Source organism: Manduca sexta, chromosome 28 (genome assembly GCF_014839805.1).
Source record: "Manduca sexta isolate Smith_Timp_Sample1 chromosome 28, JHU_Msex_v1.0, whole genome shotgun sequence".
Classification (NCBI taxonomy): domain Eukaryota; kingdom Metazoa; phylum Arthropoda; class Insecta; order Lepidoptera; family Sphingidae; genus Manduca; species Manduca sexta.
The window spans coordinates 2045291-2068381 of NC_051142.1; the positions used below are offsets into that span (position 1 = coordinate 2045291).

General features: G+C 36.4%; 3 protein-coding genes across 5 annotated transcripts; 1 reads left to right on the forward strand and 2 right to left on the reverse strand.

The window, feature by feature from the left end:
• The first annotated feature begins 944 nt into the window (after positions 1-944).
• On the forward strand, positions 945-6212 carry LOC115448400 (ABC transporter F family member 4). The gene is made up of 4 exons (XM_030175818.2): positions 945-2361; positions 2692-2776; positions 2998-3187; positions 3577-6212. The coding sequence occupies exons 1-4, from the start codon at positions 1076-1078 to the stop codon at positions 3741-3743; spliced, it is 1728 nt and encodes a 575-aa protein (XP_030031678.2). The 5' UTR covers positions 945-1075; the 3' UTR covers positions 3744-6212.
• A 266-nt stretch (positions 6213-6478) lies between these two features.
• On the reverse strand, positions 6479-16854 carry LOC115448399 (raf homolog serine/threonine-protein kinase Raf). Its single transcript, XM_030175817.2, has 12 exons — positions 16147-16854; positions 14095-14286; positions 13667-13791; positions 13173-13290; positions 12446-12547; positions 11535-11676; positions 11265-11377; positions 10674-10894; positions 10418-10509; positions 9905-10095; positions 9084-9400; positions 6479-8796 (listed from the first exon to the last, which is right to left on the reverse strand). Exons 1-12 carry the CDS (start codon positions 16723-16725, stop codon positions 8766-8768), a joined length of 2223 nt encoding a protein of 740 aa, XP_030031677.1. The 5' UTR covers positions 16726-16854; the 3' UTR covers positions 6479-8765.
• A 577-nt stretch (positions 16855-17431) lies between these two features.
• Positions 17432-22410, reverse strand: LOC115448401. 3 transcript variants are annotated; one of them, XM_030175820.2, is made up of 6 exons: positions 22205-22410; positions 21291-21504; positions 20327-20509; positions 18902-18998; positions 18401-18493; positions 17432-18148 (listed from the first exon to the last, which is right to left on the reverse strand). In XM_030175820.2, exons 2-6 carry the CDS (start codon positions 21498-21500, stop codon positions 17913-17915), a joined length of 819 nt encoding a protein of 272 aa, XP_030031680.2. In that variant the 5' UTR covers positions 21501-21504; positions 22205-22410; the 3' UTR covers positions 17432-17912. The 3 variants fall into 3 exon arrangements, with proteins under 3 accessions (XP_030031680.2, XP_030031679.2, XP_030031682.2); XM_030175819.2 differs by having other exon boundaries at positions 22054-22261; XM_030175822.2 differs by lacking the exon at positions 22205-22410 and having other exon boundaries at positions 21296-21504.
• Between the last annotated feature and the right edge of the window lie 681 nt (positions 22411-23091).

The following is a 23091-nucleotide window of genomic DNA, read 5'->3' on the forward strand; positions in this document are numbered from 1 at the left end:
AGTAATGGTTAATCTCAGGAACTACCGGTCCAAACTGAAAAATTCTTTTTGCGTTGGATAGCTCTTTGTTCGTGGAGAGCTATAGGCTATATATCATCACGCTATATTCAATAGGAGCGGAGCAGTAATGGCTAATCTCAGGAACTACCGATTCGAACTGAAAAAATATTTTTGTGTTGAATAGTCCTTTGTGGAGTGCTCAAAGTTATATATCATCACGCTATGACCAATAGGAGCGGAGCAGTAATGGCTAATCTCAGGAACTACCGGTTTCAACTGAAAAATTCGTTTTGTGTTGGATAGCCCTTTATTTGTGGACCGCTATAAGCTATATATCATCACGCTATGACCAATAGGAGCGGAGCAGTAATGGCTAATCTCAGGAACTACCGGTTTGAACTGAAAAAATCTTTTTGTGTTGGATAGCCCTTTGTTCCTGGAGTGCTATAGGCTATATATCATCATGCTATAACCAATAGGAGCGGAGCAGTAATGAAACATGTTGCAAAAACGGGGAAAATTATGAGTTTTGAGAGCTTCCGTTGCCTGCGCTGCGTAAACGGTTAAAGTTATGCAACAACGATGTATGACGGGATTGTTTCACTTAAAAGTTCTAAATAATATAACAAAGTCCCCCGCTGCATCTGTCTGCCTTAACGTGTTAAACTCAAAAACTACCTAACGTATTAAGATGAAATTTGGTATGGAGACAGTTTGAGACCCTGGGAAGAACATAGGCTCCCGGGAAACTACTATTTTTATAACGGAAAACTTTAGCCTGAAAAACTTCATAACGCGGGCGGAGCCGCGAGCAAAAGCTAGTCCGTTATAAGGCTAAAGTTTTTTGATAAGAATCACTGTTGCTATAACTCTCTATACGTTATAAGTTATAACGCTCCAAGTAACGCTCAGTTATAGTCAGGGGTCTCCGGTTTTGTTTGTCTCTGATCAGTGGTCCGGGGTTTGACATTTGTCAAAAAGAGGCCGTATGGGTCGTTTATCGGTTACATGTGTTATTTATTTTGAGCCCTTGAACTTAGAATTTTGAGACATACATGGGTATATATTAACCATAATGAAATCAAAATCCTTTAATTTACCTCAAGCTCACGGTGACAATAGCAAAATTAACAAAACTTTCGACTTTATACAGTTCTACAAAAGTGCTTCCGAAACTGAGACGAATGTTTTAGAAAAGCCTAAATCCGACGACAATCACGCTAAGAAGAGCTCTCAAAGTAAGCAAGAAACTTCTAAACGTGAACATTCGCCGTATAAGAATAGGAAAAAGCGGAAAAATAAACCCGTCGACATATCGCACGTTAGTATCGACGGCTCAAACTTAAACTCTAGCGTAGGCCCTAGCACGCCCAGAAATGAACCTAGGACCACCTCCACACCCATAGCAGGTGTTAAAGCAGTTCCGACAAGTAAAGTAAAGTCTATAATGAAGACCAGCGTCACACACGAGGACGACGTTATGGACGGAACAAAAACAATTATAACTAAGCCTAAGAAAAGGAATAAGTCGGTGAGTTTTATGCTTGATGATAATGAGGAAGTGGTTGTCAAACGGACCAAATCTGAAGATTCCATTGCCAAGAAAAAGGATAGTGAAAATAATAAACACAAGTTTATCAAGGACAAAAAGAAACAACTGAAAAATGTAAAGAAGGAGCGTTTATTGGGTAAAGAAAATAAAGTTGGCGACATCAATCATAATGTAGAGAAACATAAAGAGAGAATAGTTAAAAAAAAATTACAAAGTGACAAGCCATCTGAAACTAGTACCACCAATAATATGGAACAAAATGAACCTCAAGATAAGAAGAAAAAGGTTAAGAGGGCAAAAAAAGACAAAAAGGAGCCACAAGAAACAACTAGTAACTCAGAAATCATAACTGAACAACCCACAGAGCCTAAACCAAAAAAAGTAAAAAAGGTTAAACATCAAGTGAAAACTGAAAATGAAGAAGAGCCAGCATCTAAAACTCGCAAAAAAGATCTTAAACCAGATATCATAGCAGAAGACCTAGAGAATCTCAGCATAGGGGACAATGCACACACACTGACCAGCCTTCTTGATGAGATGCAGGTTGCTGATAAAAGCAAACGGATTAAAACTAAGGGGAAACTTAAAGAAAAGAAAACAACAGTTATTAATGAAACTTTGTCAGAAGATGAGAAAGAGAAGGTAAAATGGAAGAAGCGCAAGTGGAATAAGGACAAAAAAGCAGATGTTGACCTGGAGAGTCTTGCAACATCTGTCATTATTGAAAACCTACCCATATCATTGATGCTGACATACAAGAAAATATTGGCTGACTATTTCAGCGAGTGTGGATTGATAAAACATATTGGGTATATTTTTATTATCTAATAATCTAATTGCATTACACTCCATATTAAATGTTTCATAGAAATTAAGCTCCTTTGAAAGTTGAGAATTTATAGAACATAAGAATTGAAAGAATAGTTATTTTCTAATTACACACTGATTCAGCATTGTCTTCAAACACACTGATATATTGATTTTTCACTAACACAATATATTTTTATCAGAATATTTGAAATTCCCTGTAGTAGTACACATTGTATAATAAAATCTGATGTAATGACTTCTAATTTCTATTGCAATCTACTCAAAGGATTATAAAAAATAAAGCTATAAATGGTATTAAATTCTTACAGACTTGCAGAAATGTACCCAACAGTAGAGACTACACCAGTATTCACTACTACAATAAACTTCTATAGTGATGGAGGTGCAACAGAGGTAATGACATAAATATATTCAGCCATATAAGTTGATAATTTGAAGTATTTAGTGATTCAATTTACGCAGCTATCATGTCTGTTTATGTGTTCTAAAATTTTTATGGCAAGGGTTTTCCTGAATTAATAGAACTTAAATTTTTACTCCTGAAATTCTTTTCGATTGACTGCTTGTTTCCCAGATGTGTTACTTAAAGCTTAAACTGTTGTTATAAATTGCAGGCATTGGAGAAAAATCACGCGCTGTTGGAAGGCAACCACATTCGTGTAAAACGTCCGTTGCCTGCCACCGAGACGACGTTAGTGCTGCGGACATACGCAGAACTAACGGAACAGCTGATCTGCTCACTGTTCGCCGGTGCAGGCAAGATACGTAACATACGACACGTTGTTAAAGGGAAGAGATCTGCCGGTAAGTTTTATTAGTACATTATTTCCTAAATAATAATGCCTATGTCCGTTTTCAATAAACGATCCCAATCTTAGTCTTCTATCCGATTCCGAGAACAAACCAATCACCATTAGTCATTTGAAGGCATTGCAAAAAAAAGGTTCTCATTGGTCTATTTTTCCGATGGACCGAAAAAGGCGACTCAGTTTGATCATTGACAACGGCTGCTAAACATTATGAATACATCGTCTCCTACCTCTCCCACCGAAATCTAATGACAGCTGAATAATGAATATACGGATTGTAAATTGGAAGGTTGTAGGTTACTATTTTGTTTCCTAGAATGTTTCTTACAACAATGTAAGTGCACCAAGGCTTGAATTTATCATTTAATAATATTGTCTCAACAGCAACCGCCTTTGTGGAAATGGATGGTCCAGAATCAGTAAAAAAAGCATTGAAAATAGCCAAAGATGCCAAAATTGGCGGGAAAAGAGTGCATGTCAATAAATTTGAAATGCGCAGCAGCAAGAAACCCAAGAATGAAGATAAACCAGAGAACAATGATTCCAATTAATAATGTATACCATATCATGTAATTTATAGGTAATGTAGCTGGTTTATATACAATGTTATTGTATTTTTAAATGTCATGATGGCCCCATAAATGTAATATGATATTTTACTATGTGTAATTTTATACAATATTCCATATTTTGTAACAGCAAATAGATTGAAAAAGAAGCCCCTTCTGTGAAAATGGCATTAAAATTGGTTATGAAATGAGGCAGTAATTCATATATACAATATCAACACTTATATAGTGAGGATATTGATCCATGGCATTTTTTTGCATATATTGTAATTTCCCGATAATGTTACGTGCAAGTGTTGCGTCTCTTTTCTTGTTTCTTGGCACATACGCCTTCTACCGAAATTCATTATAACTTGTTGATTTTACCGTACTTTATTCAATTTTTCTGCGTTGGAATTTATACAAGGTAAATATTTGATAAAGGAAATTGAATGAGTCAAATACCCTATTCACAAAATTCATAATTAACATCCCTGAATGTTTTATCATATTCATGATATCTAGGCAGCTAAAGTAAAAATAAAAAAAAAGAAGTAATGGAGTAAAAAGTAAAAGAGGTATCAACATGATACAAATCATATTGACAAAGCTGCTAGTGGAAGTGTTTAAAAAACACAATTCAGAGGTAATAAAGAAGTAAAACAAAAACTGGTTGTGATAGCTTATGACAAAGATATACAATTTTTTTCTTTATTAAATTTATCTGACCTCATCCATGTATAGATTTTTACTAAATATATTCATTTTAAACATACAATTATATCTCAACGCCGAGTTTCGTTTTTCATAGCTATTCCAAGGGTTCTAGAAGAGATGTGTTTCTACAATAAAACAAAAAAAAAATGGGAACGACATATCCTAATGATAGAGTTTTGTTTATTTTCTATTAGCATTAATGATAGCAGGAATGCATCTTGTCTATGGCTTTAGATCTGTAATATTTGGCCTGGTTCCTTTTGATACTTGTCATTTGCCTTCCGCATTATTGATGCCACTGGTTCAATTAGGCATTCCTAATAAGACCAAATCATCAAGCATGTTTTATGAGATTTGTCTATAAAGTGAGAAAGTAGTGGAAGACCACTTTGACCATTCGCTCTGTTTGATAGGTTATTTCTAACATAGTAGTCGCAGATCACAGTCTTATGTCCTACCTCCGTTTTCAATAAACGATCCCAATCGCTTTTTTAATCTATCGTGAAAATTGACCAATCAGAATAAAGTTGTTTTTTTCGCTTACAAATTACTTATTTTGATTGGAGATTGACATTGTTTATTGAAATCAGTGGTTAAAAGTGCACATATTTTTTATATATTCCGTAATACAAGGTAACTTGTAAACACAGTACAAACACTGATCATAATAAACTAACATTATAATAATAGGTGTCCATTATTGTATATCTGCATTCCTTATTAAGGCAGAGCCCCCAGTAAAACGGCGCGCTAACGCTATTTTTAGAAGAGAAAAGAAGAAATATCAACGTCATATTTCTACTACGTTACCTTTATATTGGTAGTTTAAAATTAAAGTAATTCTTTGATTATTCCCGCCATTAACTTTTCGCCGTATGCTCAAGGTCATTTGTTCAGCGGAGCGCCTTATTTACATTAGTATGAAAGAACTTTGAGAAATTCATTGCATTTTCAAATCTCAACAGCAATAGTGAAGCAATAATTTGCCTATTGTAATATTTTTATAGCATTTAACAGTGATTATAATGCGTTGTATTCTTGTATACCGTTATGTCGCGGACTTGAAGAGCATATATATCATACTCAGTTTCATACCATAGCTTCATTATTTAAAATATTAAGATCAGGTGAAATAACGCGTTGTGGAGGATGCATATGTCTAGCAATGAACTAATATATAGGTTGATGGTGATATGCTATGTTCCCTTCTGTAAAATTATATTTCCGTGCCTAAATGCCTTTTGTTATAAGTCCTTTGATGTTATCGCATTAGGAATTGCCTTGTTAAACAGACTGTTTACAAATAGTGTATATTTAATCATGTTTATTATGATCATAACCCACGTAGCATATTAGGATTGTTTAACTGTCCTTATTATAAATACATTTTTTAAATATTATCCAACTACTGTTATTACTTAGGCTACAAATAACTTTATAAATGAGTTTTAGAAGGTTTGCATGTATTTTTTTTTTCAATGAAACTCTGTTGATAAGATAGAATGTGAATTACCAATATTTTTTTTTATTTATTTCACCATGAAATATTTTATCAGCGCCGAATTAAATAGTTTTAAACCAATCACAGTAACCAATATTGTATAAACAAATACATTTTATTTGTTTTTATTTGTGTAAAAGTGTCAAGTAGTGATGAGAGGTGTATTAGTGTTAATGGATTGAGTTTTGATTTATTGTGTTCATGAAATAGTTTATGTAATATGTTTTGTATGAAATAAACGAGTTCGTTGATTTTATGGTTGTTTGTGTTAGTTATGACATATAGTTACTTGTTGAAACTTTTCAACACATATCTATAGGTCAACAATCCAACAAAGAATCTTTATTTTGTAAATGTGTGTGTCTATAAAAACATAAAATACAAATAACATTATACACTTGAATTACTTTCAAAAATAATATTGGCACATAGATAAGTGCTGTCTGTACTCAAATTGCCATGATCGAGTTTAGTCACTATCGAAGGTAGTTTAATCGATAAAATTTCAATAAAACAAAACTTAATTTAAAATGAAACAATAATTTATTGTGTTCTTAAAGTCAATAGTTATGCGTTAAAATTAATTATAGGTACTGTATACACAAGATCCTTAATCGTTCCTTCATTAAGCTACTGTCATTAATTACAATTAATTATTTACAATGATTACCAATAAATTACATATCTTGCGCGTCGGCGTCGACGCGAGAGCAGATTACAACTATACACCGGGAGCCGACGACGTCGCGCGCTGCCTCATCTTTACTAGGATTTACTTTCCACGCAGATACGAGTATTATTACGAAACCCCAACTACGTTAAATTCAAATTGTACGCGAATAGAATAAATGTACCACGTTAAGATCACGCAATGCGCGACGTGTGCGGCTCTCGGTCAACATTATCTTGTAAATAATACTTTTAACACATACACAATAACTATAATGTAAATATTCTGTGTCGAGATAATACAAAAATATTATTTTCATCTGAAAAATAACTGATTTTTATATATTTGATTGGTGTATTGCGTTTCGACAAATTTGTAGCTATAATTCACATATTATTTGCTTGATAAGGCTTAGCAACTATGCCGCAAGTGGTGATAGACGTTACAGCTTGGACGAAAGGAACAGCTGCTCATTATATTTACAAGGAGTTCGCGAATCCGAACGGATGCGCGGGAACGAGGGCCGCCAAATTGGAACCGTCAAATTTACAAATAAAGCGTCTTTTTCGAAAAATCCTTAACTTATAATACAGTCGATAAAATTTCGATGAATCCATGGGCGTAAGGTAAAGATAACACAAAAACGGCGTTCATATTCGATAGATACTTAAGTAGTAAAGAATCATTATTATGCTTCAATTAAGCACTTAGTAATGATCTAAAATGGACTTCATCGAAGGAATTTAGCGAGGCTACACGCGAACGAGCCGCTGTCGAGGCGAAATAAATACAATTACAAATAATTTAGCGTTCATAAACAAAGATAAATAAATAAAGCGGCTAAGTTCGCACGTAACGCGCGCCACACGTTACGCGCGTACGCTGTGGTGCGGCCTCGTGGCGACCGACACATACTCAACCAATCAATATTCAATACATACAACTGACAGATTAGTACGTTTAAATTTATTTACGTATTTGAGATAATCTAAACCACATATTGAATATTTATGTATTAAAAGTATTGGAATAACCAAAGTATAGTTTCGACAACACTTTATTTTTAATGTGTAGGTATAGTAAACGGAATTGGAATGAGCCAATATGCGATAATTTAAAGTTTTTCTCAATTGATTTAGAAGTTGCAATATGCCCAGTTTTTTAAATATTATGTTCAGGTAGTACGATACTGATGAATAATGAAACAAAGAAGGATCAACTCACCAAATATTATTTTGTACCACCACGAAGCTGGCCAGCGCACCTCTTAATTTCTACATTCACAATATTCGATAGTAGTGTTCAAAGTATCGAGATGACGTCACATTCCTGCTCACTCAGTCGGTTACACACCCCATACAACTAGTACCACAGTGCTCAAGTTCGACAGTAGACTTGCACCGCGCGGGCAGCGAGGTATCGATATATCGATAGGCAACGTCCCCATTTGCCGACGCCAGCTGGCCTGCGGACCTACAAAGCCGCTTTCGGTGATTTAAGAGAAACAGTATGTTGCTTACCCGAACAGTATGTAGTCACATATACCTACTATTATTGAAGAGTTGACCGTAAAACACGAGGACCCCGAGGAGTCGTTTCACGTACTCAGAAAAATATGTTCATCCGCGAATATTTATTTCGGGTTCGACGAGCGTTATAGTAGCGAAAGTTTCTGACTGACGCCTACGACATAGGATTTGTATTTTAATATCGATTCAAGACAAGACAGCCAGAGTGACTGCTGGCTGTATTTCAATATATTATTTTAGTAATTTTAGTAAGTAAGCATATGTTTCTCCTAAAACCATCTAAAACAACCTTAACTCAGTGAAGTTAGTCACTCCCCCCTTACACTTTAGACTTAACTACGACGCCACTTGTGACTAACTTTAGAGCATAACGTCAGCTTTTACAAACAACGCGTGAACTCACACCACTACTTATCGATAGCGTGTCATATCAAACGAATCTACGTGAATAGGAAACTCGAATGTGTTCGCTATGTAGCAATAGTAAGTACTATGGCTGTCCGCAGCGCTGTGTGTGAGCGTCGGGGGCGGCGGGCGACGGCGGGCGGGGAGCGGGGACCCGGGGGCGGGGGGCCGGGGCAGGGCTAGTCGTAGCCCTTCAACAAGCCCTAGGGGTGCCGCTGGTTAGGCACTGGTATTCTGAAATAAAATTATACTTTAGAAATTTGGTTATAATATTTGGCTATGCCTACATAGAGCTATTTCGATTATTTAATTTTATTTTAAGTTAATTACCAATCTACGACAGTAAGAACATTACTAATAAAATATTATTCACAAAACAATTGTATAACTTTCACAAGCAGGAGAGCCTTTTACAAAACACTACGTATTTTATATACATTAAATATTTTTGGTGACACTGGCTAATAATAAAACAAACTTGAACTTGGCTTTGAACAAAACCAACAATAACTACTACTCACCCGTAAAAAGCTGGGAAGCTGGTGTCTGTGTTGAAATGAAAATTGACAGGTGTTTTAGGCGAAGCGCAGCTGTAGCTCAAATAGTCGTCGGAGGTGTGCAGCTGTCGGCTCATGGTGGGCTCAGAGGCGCTACGCGTGATCTTCGGTATCAGCCGCAGGATCGCCTCTAGTGTGGCCAGGATCTGCCGGAACAGCGGCCGCGACTCGCGATCGAACACTATGCAATCCTCGAACGTGCGCTTCAACTGCTGGGGAGCGTCCTGGCGTAAGCGACGAGAGTCCGGTTTGAGGAGGCCGCGACCCACCATCCATAGGATCTAGACAAATAAGTTTATATAGCCAGAGGCATAGCTAGATAACCCACAATCTAGATGTAAAGACTAAACAAGCAGAAGCAAAGGAAGAAGGTCCACAATTAACCTTTTTAATAGATAAGTTGCTTTGTTAATTATCACATGGTGGTAACCTACATATATAAGGCACTGGTAGAACCAGTCCAGGCCAGGCCTTGGAGGCTTCGGTGCACCGTCTAGCTCTACGGTAACTACGTCCCTGTGTATAGGTCATTATCAACATCATTTGTTTTGCTGCAATTAAACAGCAATGATTAAATCTTTCCAGAAATACGAGATGCAAGTTGTCGAAAGCGTGGTGCAGTCTTACACTGTATATAAGCATTTACACCAGCAATACAGCTGTATTGGTTACCTTTATAGTAGGCACCCATTTTGGAGGATACTGCCCAAAACCCCGCAATACAATTCTCCCTTAGTGCTACGAGTAGTTTAGTTTAGTAGTTTGTGCGTGATGAATGTAGTCACCTGGTCCTTGTTGTTGAGGTGTGCGTACGGCAGCTCGCCGGCCATCAGCTCGTACAGCACGATCCCGTACGCGTACACGTCCGAGTGGAAGGTGTACGGCGCAGGCTCTTCCATGCGGATCACCTCGGGCGCCATCCACAGGATCGAGCCCGTCGGCTGCTGCCACTGCACGCCGCCCGCACTCGACGAATCTATGAACAAACATAGTTGCAAGTCCTGCAACTTGAAAGTTCATAAGCAGAGCGAGAAGACGGAATTAAACAAGCCAGCATGAATGCCGATCGTTCGAAGATGTGTTTATATTTTACTGATTGTCATTTTTTAGGCATTATTTTACATAATATCACTTTATTTTGTGATATTGTCGATAAAATAAAATACAATGCAACATGGATTTCTACAACACATTCTTGACAATTTAACCAATTATTACGGATACGATCGTAAATATTAATCTGTGATAGTGACAGAAATAGCTTACATTATTCTAGAATAATAAGTTGGTATACATACCTGACCACCGCACCTTAGCGGTGGCGAGCCCAAAATCACCAATCTTCACAGACCAGTCGTCTCTCAAGAATATGTTATTTGATTTCAGGTCCCTGGAATAACAGAAGTTTACAAGCTATAGAAATATTATTAACATATTTACTTTGCCCATTATTTTTAGTCAATGAACGATCAAGTAAATTTTCTCACATATATGTTTAATTGGTATTTGTTTAGAAAATCCCTATTATAAAACTCACCCTGTATAGCTGTATACCTGTGTATAATATTCTTGGCATGCAGATAGTCCATGCCCTGCGCGGTCTGCCTCGCCACGTCGATGAGGTACAGCATCGGGAACGGCGTCTCGAGCACGTGCAGGTGCTGGTACAGCGACGAGCCCTCGCACCACTGCGTCACGATCGCCAGCGACGGCTTCGACACGCAGCCCATGAACAGCAGGATGTTGCAATGCCGCGTCTTGCGCAGCACCGCCACCTGAACAAACGGATTCAAATATTTATGACTCAACGCGATAAAGATTACATTTAATATAGGAATTCTCAAATACATCGGTATTTTTATACAGATCCCGAGGATCAGCGAGACCATAAGGTCTACTAAAGGTTTCTAAAGGTTTAGGTACTACAAAGTATAGAAGAAAAATTCTTTCATTCATAGGTAATGTGATTACTGAATATTTAAAAACTTTGTTTCGTTTTTACGAATGCAGTCAACCTAATCAATAAAATCCTAGTACTGAAGATTTTTTTATATGAATTTTGTCATTAGTAATTATCATATTGTCGACCATTAGAATAATGCTCAACATTTTTTCCAAAAATTGTATAATGTTAGAAGTGCTCACCTCGTTTTTAAACGCCTGTAGTTGCGCCGGCGTGGGTGTCTTCACGTTGAGTGTTTTGACGGCGACCGGGCCGTGCCAGTGAGCTTTGTATACTGTCCCAAAGCTGCCCGAACCTGACAAAGATAAATAACTTGTTTACGGTTGCCTTCCCTCTAGCTTACAGTAGTATGAAGATGTTATATAGGGTGTTTCAGATTAGTGGGATTATATTTAATGTTATGATAACAATGCCGCCATATTGTTATGACACGTATGCTAGGTGGTTGTTACCTATCCGCGCGCCGATGAGTATCTCGTCGGCGGGTATGACCCAGTCGTCGTAGCTCTCCCGCGGCGAGAGCGCGTTCTTCCACGACTCGTCGGCGGAGCGCGCGCGCGCCCGGCGCGGCCGCAGCGTGCCCGTCGGAGACGCCTGCAACACGCGCGGGTACAGTCCAGTGTTCACTTTGTAATGGAGTGGCTTTGTCGATATTACGTTATCGATCTCATAAATGTACATCAGTTTCGGCGCCTGGATTTACATACATCGATAACGTAATGTCGATAAGTTCTCAGTATGAAATCATTAAGTTAACATTCCGCATAATTCATTAGAGCTCGAGCGCGAACAGTATTACTAATGCGTGCACAGTACACTGAGCTTATACTTCGTACCATTATGCGACAGGGATTAAGTCTATCGGTTTGTCAGCTATGATTCCGCCGATCCTGGATTACTTGCATGTCATAATTGCAAATTGTAATTTATACAAAGTTTATCTTTATTTATTTATTTATTAGGTTTTCCAGCAGACTTAACACTACGATAACAATATTTTAAATATTATAACTTATAGCTATAATGTAAGCCCAAGTTAGGAAAACTCAACATGCACATAATTTAAACTAAAAGTGACTTAAGCGCAGCGAATCAAGCACAATATAATTTGGAGACGTTCACGCAGTATGTTAAAATATGCCAGACTATATAAATCCTATAGAAAAATTAAAACAAATATTAAAAAAAAAAAAATAGAAAAGTAACTCACAAAAAAGAAGCTAAAAACTATATCTTATAATGATTGTACCTACTACTAATATTTTTAGACTTCAATCCTAACGAACTGAGGATAAACAATCCAGCAGATAAAAAATAATCATCAATCACAAAGTATTAATACTAAGGAGTAAAATAAACTGACCTGCGTGCTCTGACTGTGCGGATGGTCGCTCCCCTTGTCCTTCTCGTCTTTGCTGTGCCGCACCGACGTCAGGTAGTTCGTCGACTGCGGCGAGTTATTGCTCTGAACATACAATATGAACATTAACTATCAAATCCCAGGTCAGGCATATAATAATGTGTTATACTGCTCAGTTTCAGCCCAGAATCTGGAATTCCTATTACGGAATTGATATGTTTGTAGGCTCCACTCTATCACTTCATGGGGCGGATGGTATACACTTGGAGAAAATGGTACAAAGAGATTTTATGAGTGGCTCTTCACAAACTAGTTATTTTTTTTAACATCTGTATGAAACAAGCAAATTCCTACCTTGATAGTAGGCGTTGCCACTACATAAACAGTTGCAATATCACCTTAAGTTTGATGTTAACAAAGTATTGCATTCAGGGGCCTTATTCTCTATCCCGCATGTTATTTTGACAGTGTGTAACAAACACGTAACACAACGCATCACGTTTAGGACTATAGAAATTTGGCTTACAGAATACCATTCCACACACATTGCTCGAAGATAACATGACACGGCCGCGTTACGCGTTTACACTATCATACAGAATAAGGGCCCAGCTCTTCAAAACATCTATTACACATCATAAACACACTATAATATAAAACATACTATAATAGTTTTGAAGTTGTGGAAACTTCAAATCTATTATAGTATGTTATGGTAGTATTTATGCACCTGATTGTACTTGCGCTGGTGGTCGGCCAGCGTCATGGGTCGCTGCACCATGTTGATGCACACGTTGGGCGCGGAGTTGGACCGGTCCTGCTGGTTCAACGAGCGCGGGTGCTGCTGTCTGCAACGAAACAACACCACTCAGTACCCAGATATATTGTGAACACCCTTGAAAAACTTCAATTGGCACAAAGTTTTATTTGCCAATTTGAACTATTGCTTAATAGTTCAGCCATTAAGACTGCTGACAATCTCAGTATACGACCATCTGTAAATATTCTTTTCAAAATAGAGAAATAATATTATACTGAGAACTATGTGGACTAAACATTTGATTTCAAAAAATTAAGGTGTGTTGTAAAACTGTAGTTAATTGTCGTATAAACGATCAGCCAAACAAATTAAATTGGATTGGAATGAAAACTGTAGTTGCATTAATCTGCCAATTTTCCTATTTATCTTATTTAGATTGTGTATGAAACACAGCGACATCTCACTTGGCCTGGTCGCCGCGGTCCATCATGTGGTGATATCCGAAGTGCGGCGGGAAGTGCAGGATGCCCGCCTGCGTCTCCGGGTTCTGTGCCAACAGCGCCGCGTAGTACGTGTCCGTCATCCGCACCTGACAGGTCAAATGTTGAATGAATTAATTAATGAAGCCCTTTTTTGAGACAAGCAATATTGATTTATGTTTAATTGTAATTTTATTACATAGAATCATAGTTATCATTCATTGACATGTCTTTTTTATTATATTAAATTGCATAAAATAGGACTGGAGATAAAAAATAACTTTATATGAAGATGTATGAAGTGGCGATCAAAAGGCTTTCGCCTAGCTTTATAACAATTATGGTGAAACATTGTTTATGCCACAGAGTTTGTATTCAACACTCCAACTCAATATTCATATCATAATTATTACCTGATGACAGGTGCTGGGCACCTTGTCGGCGCATCGCTGGTGGAACTTGAAGTTGCATTGCGAGCAGTAAAAGCCGTTGAACAACAGCCGCCGGCAGCACTCGCAAAATGCTAACGTGAAGAACGTCTTGCGCGTGAACTGGTGCGATATGTGAGACATTATTGGCAGCTTGTCCAGTGTGCGTACAGTCACCTGCAAATTTTTTTTTGACACTATGTATATTTGTTAAAATACTTTTTGGGTATTGTGTGTATTCCACTCACCTACATAATATTGTTAGCGATAATTACGTTGAAAATCATTAACTTTCTTATGAAAAATAATGCAAGTTAAATGTAAAAATGGATTTAAGGATTTTGATGACAACATAATATGATATCATAATTTTTCCCAAAAGTACCTACACAAAGCACCATTCATTTAAAGAAAACCAGTCATAAATTAAGAAACACTGGCTGGTTGAAACAATTAACTCTGTATAGAAAAATGAATAGTTGCTGGTTCATTTGCTATTACATAAAATAAAACATATTATAAAAAAAAAGAATTAATTATAAAAAAAATACTTGAACATGTTATAAATTAAGTACTATACAGGTATGATGATATTGTAAGTTTACAATTTGTGTCTTGGTGTGTCTTGTGTCAAAATATACTGAAGGTTAGACTTTTTAAAGGTTGAATATAAACTTGTCATTGCAGACATCATAATCATCAATGGGTTTATGCCATCTTGGCATAGCAAATGAACTTTCTATGTGTAATGCAAGCAACACAACAGTGTATTCATTAGCTGTATAATTTATTAACCATCATCACACTAAGTTTCTACAAAGCAATATCAGAGCAATGAGTTAAGAACTTGTTGATGTACATCCACAATACCATAATTACAATCAACTCACAATACAAGTAATTACTTTATTGTTGTTTCAATACTATTGCCATAATATTATTTCACAGACATTCCATATTCAAACTACTGCTAAAAGCAAACACCACAATGTATGGAGGTTGCAACTCAATATTTAAAGACTCCTTGCATATCATAACATAAATCACTCTCAATAAAGAGACACAAACACATTCTTGATGGTATTCAAAATGATAGTGTCTAGATCCTACTTGTGATGTAGCCTTAGCTCTATTACAAAATAATAAACAATATCTAGTTTTATGAAGGCAATAATTTGCTGCATTATTGGCTTATACTAAAATTTGCTTTGTCAAGAGCCATGAATGCTGAGGCTCAGAAAAAACAAATCCTGTCAAATACTGCAAGTTTCATATATTTTGGTAACAAATCAAGTTTAGGCAATTTTAAACAGTAATGTGAATGCAATACATATTTTTCCTTACTCATGTATTATATTTGTTGGAGCTAAATGATGTTTCAACTCACTGTCTTTCAGACTAAATTAAATCAAGAAATAACAACAAATAACTATTACTAATATGTAACATATTTATTAGTAAAACTTTTATTCTGTTGTTATAATAGCTTCTGTTAAGGAAATAAAAATATGTTGTGTACATAAAATTCAGTGCTTGGGCATACTATTTGTTTACTGCATTATTTCCAGTTTCAAATTCTAATTTAATAAACCTGGAAATTCCACTAATTATTAACTTTCTAATAAATATCAGTGTTGCATGACAAACTACAATAATGGTCCACAAGAGAAAGTTGTATTACAATAAGTCATGTGTGTTACACTTTCAGCAGATTGCTAAGATTGTGATATTGATATACTTCTACCAGCTTAAAAAGGTAACATGGTAAATGTAGCCAATTCTGGTACAAAAACTTTTGTATTATACAGATTTTTGGTTGTACTAAAGAATAAACAGTTTAGTTGTAGATTATACTGCAGTAAATATGAATTCTTGTACATAAATAAACAACAAACCTGTATCATTGATAAACAATAAAATAATATTATGTGTGTGAAATAATAAACATAACAATGTAAACAATTTTATAGTATTTTTAATAAAAAATGTATCGTCACACATGTATAGTGCATTGTAATAATAAACAAACGCACTGACCTCGTCTGCCGCGATCAAAGTGATGTCCACGTCCCACGGAATCACTTGGTTATTGCCTGTCCGCACCACCTCGCACACCTCACACGTCAGGTTGCGTAGTTTGAGCGCTTTGGAGAGCGCGTCCCGCAACGTGACGCCTTCCTTCACCTGCACACTGGTGCGCTGCTGGTTCGGCAGGTGGGCCCGCAGGAACACCTTCGGCTGCCGCGTGAGCGTATCAAACTTCTTGCTGTCATCGTACAGCGAGCACTCCTCGCTCCGATCCGGCGACTCTGACTGCAGCAACTCTCGCAGCGTCCGCTCCCGCTGCTCCAAATTGTGTAACTTAGATGTCAGCTCTTGGTATTCAGACAGATACAATGACGGCGGGTGCTGGAAACCAGCGAATTTGGCATTCAACGCATCAATGTTTTCGCGAGTCACGTTTATTATGCTCTGTATATTCCTGATCTCGTACGTCGGGTCCGCTACGTCGTCGCTGTCCGTCGACGTCGACATATTGTCACTGTTGAGAGATAATGCGGGTATATTTCCATTGATTTTTCTTGAACAATTTTCTTTCTCTCTAGTAACTGCCATTTCTTTTCCTATTATTTTTTTTTATTTTTCTGCGCACACTCGCCGCGCAAGACACTAATTTTATTGCCAGTAGAAGTTTACCATTTTCTACCAATTGTTGCCCTTCGGCGTTCGGACCACAGATTACTGATTAGTAATGTTCGGACCGATTGTTATATTATAACCGCTCTGGATAATGATCCTTTACGCCAAGCCATAGACTGAACTTTATCCGAATCGCATTCTGAAACCAGACCGAAATTCAGATTCTGAAAATAATGACCTCTCTATATTTTATTTATGTTATGACAGGACATTTTATAAAATATTTTTTTTTTATAATTTGTTAAAGTTCAACCTTGCTTTTAATAATTTGTCACTTTTAGTAAATTCAGCTTTTTCAAGGTTATCTAGCTTTCGTTTTCAAACACAAACAAGTGGATACATATTTCACTCTTATAGTAAATAAATGTATAATTTATTCAATATTTCCATGGTTCACAGGTCAACTAATATGAAAGATAAAACTTTTGCAGCCTTTCATCATCCCACTACTATTTATTACTTTATTTTGTATAAAGAAGAAAAAGAGGAGGAATTTGCTTAGGAGCCATCGATTTCATATTTTACAAAATTGATTAAGTGCATATTTTGTTATTTTTATTTGTTGAATATTTTTATATTTTACCCTTTATATTTTATTTACAATGAGCAAATGAAAACTTCGTAAGAAAAATATTACTTTTAATTGTTTAACTGATTAAATGCTTTTATGGAATCCTTTTTTCGTAAATTAGATTTTTCAAGGCGATGCAATGTAGCTTCCTCACGTCGAGTTGTTAAGTGGCAACACTTGTGAAAGATGAGAAGGAGGTTTATTTTTCCATGTGGATTCTCCTCTGTTTTCTGAATTCTAAATTTCAAATATGACCCTGGCTTGAGTTTCTTATTTTAAAAGCCATTTTTAGTGGGTAAACGGTATTTTAATATTTACACATGCCTGCTGAAACCAACTTATAAAAATAATATCTTACAGCAATATTAGTCACACAGCCACTAAAATCCTGCATCCTTTGCCACATTTCATTAAACCATAAACAAAGTCCTCAGCTTCTTGTACTGACACTGGTGGTACTGACTACTGATACCAGTCACCATATTGATCTACTGCGAGGCCACAACAAGTTCTCATTAATATCAAAACTATATCATATATTAAGCAAGTCACGACATCCTCTGTTTTCTAGAATGTTTGCTATCCTCATAATCGCTTCGGCTTGTTTGTGTGCTGCTTCAGACAGCCTATTTAATGCTTCTGCCTGCATGACGGCTGCATCGGCATTTATTGCCGCAACACTAGCTCTCTGTTCCTCAGCTTTAGCTCTTAGAAGTTCAGCATCAGCTCTTTTCTTTTCCACTTCTATCAGCCACTTGGGATATAAATCTGCAAAAAGATGCATTTAAAAGAAACTTGCATATCACTGGAACTACTACACCAATGTTTATGGAAATTTACATAGTAGAATACTAGCTAGAATACTGCTGGTACCAATGCAGTGCAGAATTGGTTAATTTCTTTGTAATGTTTCTTTTTTTTTAATCTAGATTTTTTAAAAACGAAATCTTTAGTAGTTGCAATACTTGCAACACTGATTTCATTTATGTATTGATATAATAAGATTAAGATATTATTTACTTTGTATAAGCTGTTCATTGGGGACTTGTTGAACTTCTTCGACATAATCCTCATCAGAAGATGCTCCACTTTGTTCACTCTCATTTTCACCACCTATAGAAAGTCATGTTTGTCAAATAAAAACACAAGAAATGCACAATCTGTTTCTGAATCAAATACTAGGTTCTCTTTATGGTCTTGTTTACAATATTTTTCACAGGTTTACTGACCATTTTCCAAGATAGAAATGCAATACGGACCTTTGTGTTTGTGTGCACATTAAATTTGAGTTTGAGCAGTAATTAACAAACATTAAATTATGAAACATATCACACTGGCGAATTGCGAACGATTTTATAGTGAGGCGAAGAAACCACACTCTGTGAATTCATACCGAGCGCGTAAAGAACATGCCGCGTGTTCGTTGTACGCTAGATACGAATATGCTGCCATTTCGCCGTGTTATGAACTTGTTCGCAAATCGACAGTGTGATATGCGCCTTATACATACTATTGAATTACCAGATAGTCTATCATTAGTGTCATTGTGATCCTTTCCATAATTGTTACTAAGATTATTCTCATGATAGGTTTCTTGTTTTACTTCTGTTTGCAGATCCTGAAATAAGGTTTTAGATTGTATATTTATTTTCTATGAATAATGGGTTAAATTATATGTGACAAATGGATATCATTTTATAATAAACTAGCTTTTGCCGCGGCTCCGCCCGCGTTATAAAGTTTTTCAGGCTAAAGTTTTCCGTTATAGAAGTAGTAGTTTCCCAGGAGCCTATGTTCTTCCCAGGGTCTCAAACTGTCTCCATACCAAATTTCATCGTAATACGTTGGGTAGTTTTTGAGTTTAACACGTTCAGGCAGACAGATGCAGCGGGGGACTTTGTTTTATAATATATTTTTTAGAACTTTTTAAGAGGAACAATCCCGTCATACATCATTGTTGCATAACTTTAACCGTTTACGCAGCGCACGCAACGGAAGCTCTCAAAACTAATAATTTTTCCCCGTTTTTGCAACATGTTTCATTACTGCTCCGCTCCTATTGGTCATAGCGTGATGATATATAGCCTATAGCACTCCAGGAACAAAGGGCTATCCAACGCAAAAAGAATTTTTCAGTTTGGACCGGTAGTTCCTGAGATTAGCCATTACTGCTCCGCTCCTATTGGCCATAGCGTAATGATATATAGCCTATAGTACTCCACGAACAAAGGGCTATCCAACGCAAAAAGAATTTTTCAGTTTGGACCGGTAGTTCCTGAGATTAGCCATTACTGCTCCGCTCCTATTGGGTATAGCGTGATGATATATAGCCTATAGCACTCCACGAACAAAGGGCTATCCAACGCAAAAAGATTTTTTCAGTTTGGACCGGTACTTCCTGAGATTAGCCATTACTGCTCCGCTCCTATTGGGTATAGCGTGATGATATATAGCCTATAGCAATCCACAAATAAAGAGCTATCCAACGCAAAAAGAATTTTTCAGTTTGGACCGGTAGTTCCTGAGATTAGCCATTACTGCTCCGCTCCTATTGGGTATAGCGTGATGATATATAGCCTATAGCACTCCACGAACAAAGGGCTATCCAACGCAAAAAGAATTTTTCAGTTTGGACCGGTAGTTCCTGAGATTAGCGCGTTCAAACAAACAAACAAACAAACTCTTCAGCTTTATGTAATAGTATAGAAGTATAGATTTATAAGCTTACTCTCATTTAATTTACACTGTTGATTTGATAGATAAGTTTTATTAATTTTATAGTATCAATGTACCCTATCTTTTTTTCGTGGCTTTTCCACTGTGATACTTTTACTATGATAAAAAGTAGCCCATGTCCTTTCCAGTGTCTCAAAACTATTACCATATCAGGTGTGGTGGGTGACTTTGTTTTATATGTTTGGATAATTATAATTAATGTTGACTTACTGAAACAGGTGTGTATTCAAATTTTCTATTTTTCCTCTTGTCAAAATATGGTCCCAGTATGACCAGAGCCCTTTTCTCCAGTTTGGTTAATGGTCTGATGGTTTTGTTCAGAGCTGAACCAGACTTTTGCCTCTCTAATATTCGGACTTTGTTTTTTAATTTATTTTTAAAGTCACTCCAGTACTAAAAGGTATGAAAAATAAAATTATAACCATATTTTATAAAAAGAGCATATTACATTAAATTTTTTGTGTAAGTAATGCTAACATTTCCTTTGTCCCTCTCTTGGATACCATCGCGTCACATTTTTGCTCCATGTATCTCTTCCTCTTATCATGTGCCAAGAGAGGGAAAAAGGAAAAGAGGAAGACCACAAAAAAGGTGGGACGATGACATCAGGCAAGTGGCAGGCGTCACTTGGAACAGAGTGGCCCAAGAAAGACGCGAGTGGAAAAGGTTGGAGGAGGCCTTTGCCGACTGGCAAACAGATCTTCAAAAAATAAGAAAACTCCAAATAAAAGACTAGATTAAGGATAGCAGCAATATTTAAGTTTTTTTCATATATTTCTCTTTTATGTAATTGTAGGATCTGAATAAAAGGCTATATTATTATTAATGCTACCATAAAATTTAAAACTGAAATATTATCAATCAAACTAGGATATTGTCAGGTAAGTGTAAGTGTACAAGCAAGCCTTATTTGTGGATGTAACAATAATGTTTTAGGAATTTGTCCAGCAATCAGATAAGTTGATCATAAACTCCCGCACTGGATCAATTCCTGTGACTAGTAATTTCCCATTAGTAATGACTCTTCAATTGTTGTGTATCACAATCATATTTTTTAAGTGTTAGGTACTACTCAGAGAATATGCTGAATTGAAAAGTGACTACCACATAACATAAAACACTTCACTACAGCTTTGCATATAAATAAAATATTTCTGATAAATTATATGTTAACCTTACTCCAGCCATCAGAGTTCTTCCTGGTGCCACCATGGCAACTATTGAGGGTCTTGGTGAGCTCCCCCCATAGCTTTTTCGATGTGTGCCTTTCATACAGCGAGCGCATGCTGCCTGTGGCCAGCTCTATGTGCTGCCCCATGAAGTCTATAATGGTCTTCACCTGCTCATATGATACATGACGATATGTGTTTTTGTCTTTGGACATTTTGCTGGAATCAATATGGCAATTTAGTTTTATTAAACAAATATAGTGCATCAGAGGCGTAGTTGTATCCCATGCACATCATGAGTTCTGAGGTTTCCAGTTTAGGTCAAGTGATGTTCTATGCATAGCTAGACCTCTTAACATATGGGACGAAAAGTGGTGCACTAGTTGCAGCTCTGCCACTCCCTTTAGAGATAGCAGGAGTGTGTATTAAAAAAAAAATTAACAACAAAGAATGTACGACTTGCACTCCAAAACAGGGTAAATAGGATTTAAGGGGATGAAATTATTTCGGTTCAGTATGAGTTTGTTTTTGTCAAAAAAATATATAATGTATAAATTGTAACTTAACAAAAATTGATGCCTAAAGTTTTAACCCAATATTTTTTTGGTAAATATTTTTTTTTATTTCTGTTTATTGTATTTACGATAAAATACATTTTAGGGTCGTCGAGCGTCGAGTCGGGAAACAAGCAAACTGCCGGAACAAGATTCAAAACCCAAGGCACACATCTCGTAACTTGTCGAAATTATGTATAAGAAATCTACCAACCCCCACTATACCAGCGTGGTGTACTAAGGCGTAATCCCTCTTAGTAGGAGAGGAGACTCGTGGACAGTATATTTAATTAAGAGCTAGTATTATTACAAGTTACAAACAAATTCCACACATTTCTCGATTCCTTGCGATAATTGATATTTACATTTTACAAAGATGATCCAAACTTCAAAGTGACATTGCGTTCCACAGTGTTGCTAATCCCAATTTCAGAAAGCACATCTAGGTTGGTAGAAATTGTAACATCAACCTATCTTTTAGGCTATCGTTAATTTATGGGTAAAAAGTCTTCGATGACCGTATTTTATCGAGTTGCGATTATTTAATTAAAGCGAAGAACCCTGATTCAATTTGTATGTAAATCCGTATGCGAAAACCTGAAAAACACTATGACTATTATAAACCTACCATCTAAATTTATAAACCTACCAACGAAAACTTTGAAATCTACTAAAAATATTCAAAAGAATATCTAATCTTACCAAAATAAATACTACTAAAATGTCGGCTACATATTTTGAAAATATTCCAAATAATTAAAATTTAATTAAAACAGCACTGGGGCCTTATTCTCTATCCCGCACGTTATTTTGACAGTGTGTAACAAGCACGTAACACAACGCATCATGTTTAGGACTATAGAAATTTGGCTTACAGAATACCATTCCACACACATTTCTCGAAGATACCATGACACGGCCGCGTTACGCGTTTACACTATCATACGGAATAAGGGCCCTGCATCGATTACTTACGGAATTGTTAAAAAAAAAACTATGAAAGGTGTATGTTTTATTGGCTGTTCAAATAAATAAATAAATAAAACACATTTTTGTCATTGCGTACCTTTCCCTTGCTTCATCGTAGTCGAATAATAAGGCGTACAGTCAATAGTGATTTATTAATTTATTTTGAACTTTGATCACGTTTGTTATGGGGCACAATGAAGATGAATGTAAAATGTTATCGTTTTCTCATTTTTTCCCGAATATTATACCATTGGACCTAGAACAAACTACAGTTATCTAGAAA

Bases quoted from the DNA above. Each gene is read 5' to 3' on its own strand.
- LOC115448401 (XM_030175820.2), bottom strand. From the start codon at position 21,500: ATGTCCAAAGACAAAAACACATATCGTCATGTATCATATGAGCAGGTG. The intron at 18,494-18,901 runs GTAATTCAATAG...GACTTTCTATAG, and splicing joins CACTAATGATAGACTATCTG to GTGGTGAAAATGAGAGTGAA. The intron at 18,149-18,400 runs GTAAATAATATC...ATCTTTTTGCAG, and splicing joins CAATGAACAGCTTATACAAA to ATTTATATCCCAAGTGGCTG.
- LOC115448400 (XM_030175818.2), top strand. From the start codon at position 1,076: ATGAAATCAAAATCCTTTAATTTACCTCAAGCTCACGGTGACAATAGC. The intron at 2,362-2,691 runs GTATATTTTTAT...AAATTCTTACAG, and splicing joins GGATTGATAAAACATATTGG to ACTTGCAGAAATGTACCCAA. The intron at 3,188-3,576 runs GTAAGTTTTATT...TTGTCTCAACAG, and splicing joins TAAAGGGAAGAGATCTGCCG to CAACCGCCTTTGTGGAAATG.
- LOC115448399 (XM_030175817.2), bottom strand. From the start codon at position 16,725: ATGGCAGTTACTAGAGAGAAAGAAAATTGTTCAAGAAAAATCAATGGA. The intron at 13,792-14,094 runs GTAATAATTATG...TTGACCTGTCAG, and splicing joins TGCCCAGCACCTGTCATCAG to GTGCGGATGACGGACACGTA. The intron at 12,548-13,172 runs GTGCATAAATAC...TTGTATGTTCAG, and splicing joins ACCAGCGCAAGTACAATCAG to AGCAATAACTCGCCGCAGTC.